Source organism: Quercus robur, chromosome 6 (genome assembly GCF_932294415.1).
Source record: "Quercus robur chromosome 6, dhQueRobu3.1, whole genome shotgun sequence".
Classification (NCBI taxonomy): Eukaryota; Viridiplantae; Streptophyta; class Magnoliopsida; order Fagales; family Fagaceae; genus Quercus; species Quercus robur.
In genome coordinates, this window is record NC_065539.1 from 9712425 (window position 1) to 9727062 (window position 14638).

The following is a 14638-nucleotide window of genomic DNA, read 5'->3' on the forward strand; positions in this document are numbered from 1 at the left end:
TTTGTAAAACTTGAAAATAATCCCATAATTTCATTCAAAAAATGAAAGATTCAATGATTCGAATAAATCTGAGGAGTCCAATCCAATATTCGCGCCCACACCGATGATGAGGAAGGCTATTGATGCACTCTTTGATCACAAAAGAGCCACGTTTGCAGAAAGAGAAGAAAGAACTTGCAAAGGAAAAACCTTTGTAATATGCTGGGATTTAAACATTTGCCTTAAGAATTTGGAAAAATGGGGAGGAGTGAGTTGTAAGAGAAAAAGAACAAGAACTCATGAGATCATTTTATACTTTCTCTTAAAATAATTATTTCAAGGAGTATAAGGATCAAAAGGTCTCAAGTGTTCCAAGTATATAGGTGGGTGTAAGTGGGAAAAGGTTTCTTTCAAAACTAGAGAAATCCTTCAGACTTTTCATATATTTTTTAATTTGATGTGTGATGGGACCGACGAACTCTCCTTCCTTGGATGACCTCATCAAATATACTCGTCCACCTTGGCACAACACGGACGAACACTAGCGAGTCATTAATAAGAGTATTCAATGCCTCGAACAATTATCAATCAGTTGGCAGACCGTTGGAGCCTCATCAAAACCCATATTCATGAGCCCTGAGGCGTTACAAAAAGGGCACTAAAGCCACAATTAAGGCCCCAACGGCTAGAAACCATGAAGCTGTATATATACACATTGATCAGAGACAAAGAAGGGAGATAGATTCACCCAAAAATATTCTCACATAGATATTCTGATATCTAGAACTTTCTTATTATTCTTAAAAGCTTCCATATACTGACTTTGGCATTGGAGACGTTACGACAGGCATCACATTGGTGACCATCTCAAGAGAGATTTTGTCCTAGGTTTGCAGGAGTAGTGACGAGGATTCGCCTCCATCTGGACGAACCAACGGGACTGACGATTTACCCATCATCAGTTTGGCGTCGTTTGTGGGAACGACATTTTCGCACTTAGGTTTGAAAGCATGGTTCCAGTCAATTCCCAAATTTAGATGGAGTCCAACCAAGATCTTACAGCATTAGCCTTGCAAATCCAGACACTTGCAACTAGTATGGAAGAACTCACCAAGCAGAACCAGGAGATGAGGCTGCGACTTCAGCAAAAGGAAAACTGGTCTAGGACTAATCAAGAAGATGAGGGAGATAGCCAAAGAAGGAGTGACTGTCGAGGATCAGCTACTCCAGATGAACCAAACTTAGATCTTCTCCGGGAAATGAGAAAGTAGATGGATGAGCTAAGGAATGCCATTAAAGGGAAAACAGGTTGAAGCCTGGATAGAATGGTCAGGATGACAAATTCGCCTTTTACAGCGGCAGTCTTGGAATGCCTAGTGCCATCAAAATTTTGCCTGCCTCAGCTTGAGCCATTTGACGGACTTAAAGACCCCCTGGACCACCTCAACACCTTCAAGACGACATTGGGCCTTCAACAGACTCCTAACGAAATACTGTTTCGCTCTTTCCCCACCATTCTCAAAGGAGCTGCAAAGGAGTGGTTCACAAAGTTACTAACATCATCCATCGACAGCTTTGAGCAGTTGGGCAATGCCTTTTTATGCCACTTTGTTGGAGGACAATGCCCGAGGAGGCTAGCAGACCACTTACTCACCATTAGACAAGAGGAGAAAGAGACCTTGAGGTCGTACGTGAAACGTTTCACTCGAGAAACTTTGGAGGTAGACGAAGCTGATGACAAGGTGTAGTTAATGACCTTTAAAGCTGGATTGAAATCCAGAGAGTTCATGGTCTCACTCGCTAAGAATCCTCCTAAGATGATGGTAGAGATGCTCCTATAGAAGTACATGAATGTTGAAGACGCCTTAGCCGTGATAAAGGACGTAGAAAAAACTAGCGAAAAAGGAAGGAAGGAAGACGATCGTAGAGGACGAAAAAGGGAGCGCCTAGATCGTCAGACTAACGACGGGGGTAAAAGGAAAGACGAAAAAGCTCATTGAACGGTAAAATTCACTCCTTTAGTTATGCCTGTTGACAAAATTTTGGCGCAAATTAAGGATAAGCACTACCTCAAATGGCTAAGGCCATTACATTCGTCGCCTAATGTACGGGACAAGAAGAAGTATTGTCGTTTCCACAAGGATCACAACCACTACACAGAGGATTGCAGGGACCTAAAGGAGCAGATAGAGGAACTTATACGAAAAGGGAAACTACAGAGGTTTATGAAGAATGGGAAACCTAGTAGGTCTAGAGACAATAACAAAAACCAGCGTGAAGCCTCGCCTAGGGATGAGGACCACACGTTCCAGCGCCCACTAAGCGTGATCGGGGAGATAAAAACAATCACAGGTGGGCCATCCGCAAGTGGGTCATTCAGATCCCTTAGGAAGGCATGTCAGAGGTAGGTGAACAACATCCACAGAATGCCCCCCTTGAAGTAAAGATAGACAAATAGGGACATGTTTTTCTCCGAAGAAGATGCTAGGGGAATGAAGCAGCCTCATGACGACCCTTTGGTCATAATGCTCACCATAGAAGGATTCAATACTAGGAGAATCCTCGTGGATAATGCAGCTCTACGGACATCATCTACCTCTCCGTTTTTCAACAGTTGAAGCTAGATCCAAGAAGGTTGTGCCTATTTGACTCCCCCCTCGTTAGCTTCAGTGGAGACAGAGTGTATCCTAAAGGCATAGTGACACTGACGGTCATAGTGGGGACTTACCCAAGGAAACTGACATGTTAATTGGATTTCTTGGTAGTAGACTATCCCTCATCTTACAATGTGATTATCAGGAGGCCCACACTCAACCGTTGGAAAGCAGCCACGTCCAACTATTGCTTGAAGGTAAAATTCCCAACAGAAAACAGTGTAGGCGAGGTAAAAGGAGATCAAGTACTGGCCAGGGAATGCTACCAGGTTGTGTTAGCTGCAAAAGAAAATCATACGTGGATGATCGAGGGGAAGGAAGAAGATAAAGTGGAACCCTAGAGACAGTGGAGTTGGTTGAAGGAGAAACAACAAGGACAACCAGAATAGGGACGACATTGAGTCCCGAGATGAGGATGAGACTCGTCCAGTTCCTTAAAGAGAACATGGACATCTTTGCATGGAGTCAAGAGGACATGCCAAGTATATCCCAAAATGTCATCCAACATAGGCTGAATGTGAACCCCGAGAAGAAACTCGTCCAATAGAGACAACGGGTCTTCGCTCTAGAACGAAATCAAGCAATTACAGACAAGGTCAACAAGCTGTTATCAGTAGGCTTTATTCGAGAAGTCTACTACCCAGATTGGCTCGTGAATGTTGTCCTAGTGAAGAAAGTGAATGGAAAATGGAGAATGTGCGTGGACTTCACGGACCTAAACAAGGCTTGTCCAAAGGACAATTTACCTTTGCCAAGGATAGACCAGTTAATGGATTCCACAGCAAGGCATAAATTACTGATGTTTGTGGATGCATTCTCGGGATACAATCAGATAAAGATGGTTGAAGAAGACCAGGAGAAAACTGCTTTCATCATGAGCCAAGGGCTTTATTGCTATAAGGTAATGCCCTTCGGACTGAAAAATGCAGGAGCAACCTACCAAAGTTTAGTAAATAAAATGTTCAGCAAGCAGATTGGGAGAAACATGGAAGTATATGTGGATGACATGCTCGCCAAGAGTAAAGAAGAGCTTGCTCATCTGGACGATCTCAGAGAGACGTTCGCCACACTCAGGCAATGCCAGATGAAGTTGAACCCCAGTAAGTGTGCCTTTGGAGTAGCCTCAGGGAAGTTCTTGGGGTTCATGGTGTCCCAAAGAGAGATATAAGCAAACCTAGAGAAGGTGCGAGCCATACTTGACATGATGAAGCTAAAAGTGACAAGATCCCTTAAATGGGTGTAAGTCACAAAAATTGGCTAAATAACAAGATTCCACTTAGACGGATGTAAGTTACTAACGAAGCCAAAAATGACAAGATCCCTTAAATGGGTGTAAGTCACAAAAATTGGCTAAGTAACAAGATGCCTAGACAGATGTAAGTTACTAACGAAGCCAAAAATGACAAGATCCCTTAAATGTGTGTAAGTCACAAAAATTGGCTAAGTAAAAAAATTCTGCCTAGACTGATGTAAGTTACTAACGAGACAAGACTCCATCAACGAGTATGATTCACAACAGGAACTTTAACTAAGTCACAATAATGCAAATTACTGACGCAAAAAAGGCAACTAAAGGAACAGAGCAGTCACTAAGTATCACGCAACAAAGGAATGAAAACAAGTAAGTATAAAAATTACTGATATAATTGAAGGCCCAAAAACAATGGGCAACCAACATTATTTCAATATGATAAGTAAAAGCCCATAAACACTGGGCAAAAACATTGTTCTTAAGTTAGAATAAAAATATTGTTTTGAAATTAGAATTAAAAAGCCCAAAACACATCGAGCACCAAAAAAAAAAAAAAAAAAAAAAAAAAAAAGCAGGTAAATAGGTTTAGGCATCTATAGCTGCATCGTCACCTGCCAGAGGAGGAGGAGCGTCCCAGGAGCATCACCCTCAGGAGTTGACAGAGAAGCTTTGTCAGCTGCCATCTCCTTGTCCACCTCTTCAAGGTCTAGGTTCTCTAAGTCCACTCTGACGGGATGCTTGGCAAGATACCGCTTCAAGAGCTTGAAACCTTTGAAGTACCAGTTGAAGAGGATGGTGTTGTACTCTTCTGTCATCTGGAAGGCTTCCACGGACTTCACAGAAATCGTTTTGATTTTTTCCCTCGCAGCCAAAAGCTGCTTGTCTTTCTCCAAAGTTAGCTGCTTTTCTGCCCTCAACTTGTCGAAGAGGCCTTTAACCTTTTCCTTAATGGTATTAGCCTCGTCCATAGTAGCAATTAGATCCTTCTTTGTTTGGAGTTCTCTGGCTCCAAAGCCTCTGCCCGAGACACCGCGGACGCAACCTTGTCTCCTGGGTAAGGAACTCTAAAGTGATGTGAAGGCTCTCCCCTGGCAACTGAAAGAAGGAACTAGACCTCTAAACAATGCCAAAAAAAAAAGAAAAAAAAAAAAAGAAAAAAAAGAAAAAAAAGAGATGAATTTGCACAAGTACACTACTTGGATGAGCTTGTGGAGATGACAACCCACAACCTCGTTGGGAGATGTGCCCGAAAATACCTTCATCTCCTTGATAGTAAAGGTCTTTTATGCCTTTGCCAGTGCGAACCCAGCGTCGTCCTGGACATTGGACGAATGAGAGTCAGCTTTATCCTTCCCTTTGTCACCTGTACACTACCTCTTCCAGAGGAGAGTGATCTTTTCAATCGAGGTAGCCGGGGAGGCTGTCCTCGTTGTCTCAATGCCGGGGGTGGCTGGATTGATGGAGACCCCCTTCTCCACTACGTGCACAGCCTTGGCCCCAAGACTAGAAAGGGGCTCATTCTTCTTAGCCCTCATTCATGCGTTCATCCCCTGGTTGAACTTCGTCGTCATCCCTACAAGAGGAAAATACTTGTTAAAAACACTTGTTAAAAAAAAAAAAAAAAAATTAGTGACGAGCCAAATGAACATTTACTCTTTTTCTCCTTAATTTCTATATTTTGCAAGACGAAAACAGAGGGCTCTGAACCAAGGCAATGAAAAGCTAGAGTACGCGGGTCAACTAGATCGTCAAAGTCTTCAATCGTCCCTGCGTACTTGATGGCCGCTTCAACACGTTGCCTGTGTCTGCTCTTAAGCTTTGGCCGTCTCTTTACTGTGCACGAGATAACAAGCAAGAAAGTTATTAGTGGCAAAATGTGGGCCATGAAAAATAAATTAATAATATTGATGAAGGACTTGGAAAAAGACAACGCACCTAGACTCGGGGTTCCCTATCGACGAAGCAATCTAGGGATGTCTACCCAAACTTCGCCAGAAGAGGTCTCCCACTCATCCTTGGAGACAAAAAAGAATTGGGACTTCTAGTACCAGAACGACGAGGGCAAGTCCTTGACGATCCTAGCTTCCTTGACCTAAGGAACTAGCTCGTAGTAACCGTACTTTTTAGATTCTTTCAAACGATACAAGTAAACGAGCTCGTCCACCTTAATCATATCCCCGTCAGTAGTGGCCAGCCATATCTCCATACAGCTAACCACTATCCTCCAGGAGTTCGGCATAAGTTGCCCAGGAGCAAATTTGAAGTGGTTTAAAAGCTCCATGATAAAGGGGTGGAAGGGGAATTTGAGCCCACTCAGGAAGGCAACCTCGTAGAAGCCACCTCCCTGGGCGAAAAATGACAAGCTTGTTCCTCTGATTAAGGAAGACGAACCCTAACCCTCTCAGGAAACTGAAACCTATTGCAAAATCTGGAGAGAATCTCAACATCTAGGCTACACTCCTTCCCAAGGGCAGAGAAAGCCCTAACCTCCCAAAGGACGGAGACTGCAGTATCCTCCCCCACCTCCACTGGGTCGTCACTAGAAGACAACCTAGCCTCGAGCTCACTTGATCTTACCTCATACATTGCCCCTCGCTCACTCACCAAACCCTCAAACCAATCAATTGACTGACAAAGCAAGGGAAGCAAATCACCCAATGCAATGCCTAAACTACTACCCACAAAAACAAAGTTTTCAACTAAAGGAAAAAAGGCATGGGAAACACCTAAAGAAGCCCCCAAACGCACAAAGAAAAAGGAAATTAAGGGGCAAGCTATCCTAACCTTAGAGTTACTAACCATGGAAACCTAGAAAACCAAAGGAGGGAGAGAATAATCCTAAAAGCCCCAAAACAGAAAAGAAATTAGAAACCAAGCACAAATTTACCTATACCATTATAATAAATAAATAAATAAAAAGCAAAGGAAAAGGGAAAAGAGAGACATATCACAAAGGAAGCAACCATAAAACACAAAAGCTCAGCCACAGAAAGGCTCAAAGAAAATCGCAAATTGAAGAAGAAGAAGCACAGAGCAATGATTGAGAGTTGGAGAAAGTGAAGGGGAAAGTGAAAAGAAGGGAAGTTTAAAAACTAAGGCACAAAAACTGAAATTCAGCGGGAAACCCAAGAGTCACACAATTGGAGCATTAACTCCATTGGTCAGAATACGCCACATGGCCACAATGTGTGTGGCGCTGCCACTATGCATTAAATGTGGAGCGAACCCCAAGAGCCATGTCTAGACAAAAAACCTTTCATCTTCTGATGGTCATCATGACACACCATGACGACCACAAAACCTGGAGGGCAGTTGGTGGGATCGACGAACTATCCTTCCTTGGACGACCTCATCAAATATACTTGTCCACCTTGGCACAACACGGATAAACACAGGCGAGTCATTAATAAGAGCATTTAATGCCTCGGATAGTTACCAATCAGTTGGTAGACCGTTGGAGCCTCATCAAAACCCATATTCATGAGCCTTGAGGCATTAAAAAAAGAGCACTAAAGCCACAATTAAGGCCCCAACAGCTCCAAACCATGAAGCTATATATATACACACTGATCAGAGACAAAGAAGGGAGATAGATTCACCCAAAAATATTCTCACATAGATATTATGATATCTAGAACTTTCTTATTATTATTATTATTTTTTTGAGAACAGGTCAGAAATTCTTATTATTCTCAAAAGCTTCCATATACTGACTTTGGCATCAGAGACGTTGTGGCAGGCACCACACCGGTAACCATCTCAAGAGGGATTTTGTCCTAGGTTTGTAGGAGTAGTGATGAGGATTCACCTCCATCTGGATGAACCAACAAGACTAACGATTTGCCCATCATCAATGTGAATTTTGAAAAATATAACTATTGGATTGTATGTTTTTTTTCTATCCTTTATGTTTGCAAAATTTCAAGAAAATAAAAAATTAATTGTTGTGTCATCAATTACATGTTTAAATTTCAAGTTTTGGTAACTTAAAATTTTGCATAAAAAAAGTTTATTGATTGAATAATAAATAATATCCAATTTGAATGAGATTTAACATGCAAGTTATAAACATAATAAACATGTAATTTAACAATTAGATTTTCAAAATTCACATTTAATGAAAAAATATATGAAAAGTTTAAAAGGTTTCTATCCAATTTCCGTGTAAGTATACTGTGGGTTTTAGCTCTAGAGCTATTTTCAATGTCGCAAATTTGGGTTCCTTTCCCTTTTATAGTGGTGTTAGGAATAATGTAAGGGAGAGTGGCAAGAACCATTGGGTATTAGGTTGGGTTATTATTGAATATTGAGTAGAGTACCTCCTTGAACGATGTTAGAACATTCATGATGAGGTTGCTAAAATGACTAAATAGTCATTTTAGCAACCCAAACACGAAAAACATACTCTACAACAAAGTTGTTATTTTGACTCATTGCTACAATGGGCTACTAGAGATAGATGCCCATTCTAGCTGAGAGTTATTTGCTACAAATAATATTTTAATCACACACACACACACACACACACTCAGTCTCTCCCACATGCGTGACTCCTTTCTAGTTTCTACCCTATCTCTCATCTCATTATCTCTCTCTCTCACGCAGAAACAAACACACAGGGACACAGCTTTGCCACCTAATCTCACTATCTCTCTCTCATACAGCTAAGGCCGATGCCACCATCAATTCAACATCCCAGCCCAGCCCTCACTCCCCTTCACATAGCCCTCCCTTTGCCTAGCCCCCTCTCCCTTCCCCCAACTTCTCCCTTTTGCTCAGCTCTTTCTCTTCTCTCCCCTTTGCCCAGACCAAAGCCTCGTTTTGTTAGGTCCATTTTCTAGGCTTTTGTTTTCCTTTTTCTTTTTTTCAGCTATTGGTGATGATGCGATTGTGGGGTTGGGATTGAGATTTGGTTGTGATTTGGGTGGTTGTAGCTGTGTTACGATGATTTGGGTGGTTGTGGCTTCGATGACTTGATTTGGGTGGTTGGGTTACAGTGGCGTTGCAGGGCAAAATGGTTATTGATTTGTTTGATTTCTTTTAATAGTTGTGTTGTGCTTCTACTTGTGGTTGAGAAGTGAAAGAGGAAGGTTGGTGGTGATTGGATTGTGGGTTTTTTTTTTTTTTTTGGTGGTTTGTGTTTGTGGCTAGTGGGGCGACGGTGGAGGTGGTTATTGCTATTGCTGTTGTGTAGGTTTTTATGGTGGTTGCTTATTGTTATTTTAATGAGTTGTTTATATTATTTTAATTGAATTGCTAAAAAAAATAGAAACTTTGATATATGGTGTATTATAAAGTGAGTTGTTAAAATAATTAAATTTACTTTTTAAGTTACTAAAAACTATATTTTTTTAAGTTTCTTAAAGCATTCACATTGGGAATGGCATATGCCATATGTTGGTTCAATTTAGAATAAAAGCCCAAAACCCCCCACACAATCTGAACTTGTAAAACATAACTATTGCAAAAAAATTTGCAATTGTGCTATAGTGTGATTCTATGCATTGTATCTCAATTATAAAACAAAATATTAATATTTTATTCCTTTTTCACTATTTACTTTGATATTTTCTCTTTCAACTCCTCTCTCTCTCATCATTCACTCTCATCTCCTCTCTTTTTCTTTTTCTTTTTTAATCTTTTTTTATCTTCTTTTTTAGTTCTAATTCTCTCATTCAATCCCTCCCCCTTTCTCGTCCCTCTCTGTGTGGATCGGTGCCCGTGCATTGGTGTATCTCAGAGCATATGGCATAGGTCAGGTGGTGCGGTGGCATGGGTCTAGTGGTGTGGGCAGGTGGTGCGGCGGTGTCGGGAACCAAGTTGGCGGCGTTCATCAACAGCGCCTTCTCGACGATCTTCAAGCTCAAATCTTTGTTCATCGCTTCGTCATTGTCGTCGTCGCTACTCAGTACCAAGAAGGAATTCGACGGCTTGGCAGAGCCGATGGGTTCTGCTTCTTCTTCTTCTTCAAGATCGAGTTTTGCTTTTCGTCTCTCTCTCCTCCCCATGCTCGATGATAATCAGTACCAGCTGTTCGGACGGCAACAATTGTAGAAAGAATGAATATATTTAGACTGAGTTTAGGGTTTGGGTTCGCAAAACGTTTTAAATTTTTTTTTATTATTATGAATATTTGAGATTAATGGCTTTGATTTGATTTCACTGTGTTGCTTGCTTGGTTCTAAGCTTCACACTCCTTGCTGTGGTTTATGGATCGGGGTGGTGCCGTGGTTGGCCTTCTGTAATGAGGTAGATGCCAAGCTAATCTCAAAGATTTTATATTCTAAATTGTAAGTTTAAATTGTGCTTAAATTGGGAGGATGTTGTGTTGATGATGGTTGGGTTGAGATTTTGTGTTGGGGGTTTGTTTGGGGTTTGGGATGAGTTTTTGTATTAGGAATTTTGGGTCTGGGTTTTAGGTGGTGATGATTGATGAGTGGTTGAGATGGAGAGGAAGAGAAAAATGAGATTGAGAGAAAAAAATATTCCATTGTGTAGATATATTATTTTAATATGTTGTATAGAAAAATAAAAGATGAGATGTTGGGTGTGTCGTAAAATGGTATGATATAATCGATAAAGTAGCTTTTTGAGATAGTAAAATAGAATAGGATGACATTTCTGACTATAAATGCTCCAAGGTCAATCTCTCACATAGAGACAAACCCAGTGACCAAAATTCAAATTGATGTCTAATAAGACAACCACCCCCTTCATACCCAAGTTTCCTAAAGAACCATTTGTATTTAATTTGAACCATCCTAATAAATGGATTAGGATCCGGTGCAATACCCTAGAGTTTTTCACATTTCACTTTTTAAACTTTTACTTTTTACTTCTTTTTTATTTTACTTTTTTTATAACATTTTTTAATCAATGGTTGAGATTGAAAGTTACCTTTTGCAACTATTAATCTCAACCATTGATAGTAATCATATTAGGTGCAATACCCTAATAAATAAGAGCTTGCCATTTACCACAATTTTTTCAACAGTCCTATGATTGTCGGTGGAAACTAGCTAGGGGAGGGAATGTGCATAATAGTTGTTAATAGAGATTCAAAGTAGTAAGTTAGGAACTGTTTTAAAGTATTAAAAAAAGTAACATCTCGAGTTTTAAAAACTCGAGATTCAATTAAAAATCGAGTTTTATAAACTCGCTTTGCAGTTGTTGTGGCCTACCGAGTTGGCTAAAAACTGCTACATATATCTCGAGTTTTAGAAACTCGAGTTCCTATAGTGGCGTTTTTAAGTTTTATAGTGACGTTTTAAAGCCCTATAGCGGCGTTTCCCTGCAAATTTTTTTTTTTGATCACCCCACACTTCAGGGAGCCCTATAGTGGCGTTTTTAATCCCTATAGCGGCGTTTTCCTACAATTTTTTTTTTTTTTATATAAGTATGATCACCCCATACAGGTTCAGGAAGTCCTATAATGGCGTTTTTAAGCCCTATAGTGACGTTTTAAAGCCCTATAGCGGCATTTTCCTGCAATTTATGGAACTCGAGTTTTTAAAACTCGATTTTCACATGGATTTTTCCACATCCACTTACAAATTGAGACTTAAAAACTCGAGTTTTTTCTTGGAACTCGAGTTTTAAAAACTCGAGATGCTACTTTTCAGCATTGTTTTGAAACGTGACAACTAACTAATTTTTTTGATATTTATTGTTATTTGGAAAGGGTGTTCCTAGCTAGGGAGTGCTTTGAAAGAATTCAAGTCAGATTGGATGATTTGACATTTATGTCTACAAGTTCCCTCTCTCTCTCTCTCTCTCTCTCTCTCTCACACACACACACACACACACACACATATATATACACACACAGCCTCTCTCTCTCTCTCTCTCTCTCTCTCTCTCTCTCTCTCTCTCTCACATATATATATATATATATATACACAACCTGATTATAAAAACTTGTAAAAGAAAATTATAAAATTTTATGTATTTGCATGTTTGTTTTCTAAATTTTTTCTTATGTCGATAATTCTATATATTCAAGTTTTTTTTTTTAATTTAAGTTTTTTTATAGCTACCCTGAAGAAAAAAAAAAAAAAAAAAAAAATTCCAAGACTAGTAAGAGCCTTTAACAATCTACCATATTATTTTTTTTTCATCAATAACAATCTGCCACATAAGTGGTTTTAAAATTTTTTATGTTTATAATCTTTCTCATAAAAATAAGAAAGGGTCCCATACAATGATCCATGATTAAAAGCAAACGGAAATAAAAGAAAACGCTAGAAGGTTATCTTTTTAACAACATAGCAATTGACCATAATTGAGATTCCTTGACCTTTATTACAATTTTTTTTTTTTTTTTTTTGGCTGAATAAATTTGCTCATCAGTCAAGGACCATCTGCATGTCCAACACTTCAACTTCGCCCAACATTTTTACTTTACTTTTACTTTGCAAAGCTATAATGGTTGGCCTAATAAAGACGATGATATCTGCCAGCAACTTCCAATAACCTTTGGCAAAGTACACTGGGTTTTGAGAGCATCACCATATGCCCAGCTTCCCTAATTAAAATCACTTCTTTTGGGGGGCTGTCCTCGATTATCAAGCGTTGGAAATCCTCTTTCATCACTTCATCTTCTTCGCAAACTATAAAAACCCGATCAATTGACCCATACTTCTCTTCTGTTAACATACCCTCCTTAGAAAAGTCTTCCATGAACAATCCATTTGGCCTTATCAACACTTTAGCCAATTCCAAATCCTGTATGCAAGTCAAAACCATATAAATAGTACGAATAATTTAGTACAATTTTGGCTGATTTCAAATACTTCTCTCCCTATCTCTCTCTCTCTCTCTCTCTCTCTCTCTCTCTCTCTCTCTCTCTCTCTCTCTCTGACTTTAACATGTTTGTACTTCATTTAAGTGTCATTTTAGTCCTTTTCACTTTATTCATTTTCAATGTAATCTTTTCATCCAATTCACACAATCAAGTTCACCAAAACAACTTCGTTTGGAAAGTAAAAAAACACTCTAAAATGAAACTTAAAATAGCTGAATTTTAAACTTCAGAGGATGTAATGTAGCCTATAATTTTTTCATCAAATATTAAGCACTTGAGAAAAGTATGAATTTGCTTGTAAAGCTTACCTCTGATCGACAGTGGGCGTACACCTTGGTTCTCATATAATCCGGACCAAATAATACCGAATCTAAAGATAATTGGCAATCCATTGTGGATTCTTTTGGGGTCCTTTTGAAATACTGGTTTGTGGTACCCAACTCCAAAGCAAAAGATAATGAAGTGAGTAAACAAAATAGCAGTTCTATAAGGCAGTCAAATGAAATATTAGGAATTGGGAAAGAAACTTTTTACTTCTTGGATGAGAGTTAGTGGTGGAGATTTGAAGTCTGGCATATAGGCTGTGACAAAAACTCCTGGTGAAACTTTTTCTGGGAAGCTTTCCATGGCTAGAGAGATACAAAGGCCGGCATAGCTATGACCAACCAAAATCACAGACTCACCTTGAGGGAGAGAGGTCATGAACTCCATCAACGGGTGCACGTAGTCCCAAATAGAAGTGATCTCATTTAGCTGTTTGGGGTTGATCCCACAAGCACCAAGGTCCAAAGCGGTGACGCGGTGACCAGCTTGTTTGAGCAGAGCGATAAGCCTGTACCAGCACCAAGACCCATGGCAAACTCCATGAACTAAAACAAAGTGCTTCACATCATCTCCCATTGTCGTTTTCCTAGGTTTTTTTTTCTTAGTTGGGGCTGACTTTTTTTCTGGGTTTATATATATGGATTTGAAGCCATATGGGAAATAAAATATAATAGAATATAAGGCCTAAAAAACATGTGATGGTATTCATAAATTTAAATAAAAAAAAAAAAAACTGAGAATTTGGTCGGTTCACGTAAGTTTTTGAATTTTTCCTAAATATTTCAAACACCACAGCCAATTTCAAGAAGGAAAAATTACTAAACATGCCGTCTATTTTGTTACAAATAATTGTTACTACAAATAGTTTACAAACTAAGGTAGCCATAAATGTGAATTTCATTGATGTTACACCAATCATATTGTACGGCACCGAGATCCTAGGCCCACACAGGCCCTGGGCCGAGTCCCATACATGCCCTGGGCCCAATCCCACACAGGCCCTGGGCCGAGTCCCATACCAGCCTTGGGCAAAAGTCCAGCAGAAAGGTCCAGTTGTCCTGCGCCCTTCTTGGAGCTTCCTTCATGTACGAACAAGCGTAGGGTATTGAATTCCGAGAGGTGATCGGACAAACGTTCCCGGTCAAATATACGAACTGTTCCCGGGAAATTGTGATATTCCCAGGGAACTGAGTAGCCGAACATAGTCGGTCAAGATGGAGCCAAGTTCTAAGATCATAAATGCTGCACCGCCCTTTCACCTAAACATCCACTTCAATCAGATAATATTGGACCTCCAGTAGCACTAACGGTGGCTGTAATCATAATCTCCCCACTAACCTTAGCTATAAATAGAAGAAAGTTGGGAGAAGAAGGGATTCAGAAAAATTGAGAGAAAACAGTCAAGGAGAGAGTATCAACTGAGTGTTACTTTGAGTCTCTCTGCCGAGAACGACCCATTGTAGGAAATCCTTAAACCCACTACAAATAAATTGTGAGCCCAAGTGACTTAAGGCCCAGAAGTCTTGTACTTGGTTCCTACAATTGGCGCCCACCGTGGGGCTCTCCTACGAAGCTGTGGTTCGAGTGAGACTCAAGCAAGGGAGATGTCTGAGGAGCGTTCAGGGG

General features: G+C 40.0%; 1 protein-coding gene across 1 annotated transcript; it reads right to left on the reverse strand.

The window, feature by feature from the left end:
* Nucleotides 1–12288: 12288 nt before the first annotated feature.
* On the reverse strand, nucleotides 12289–13654 carry LOC126732669 (methylesterase 10-like). Its single transcript, XM_050435642.1, has 3 exons — nucleotides 13223–13654; nucleotides 12997–13110; nucleotides 12289–12609 (listed from the first exon to the last, which is right to left on the reverse strand). The coding sequence occupies exons 1-3, from the start codon at nucleotides 13586–13588 to the stop codon at nucleotides 12319–12321; spliced, it is 771 nt and encodes a 256-aa protein (XP_050291599.1). The 5' UTR covers nucleotides 13589–13654; the 3' UTR covers nucleotides 12289–12318.
* Nucleotides 13655–14638: the final 984 nt, after the last annotated feature.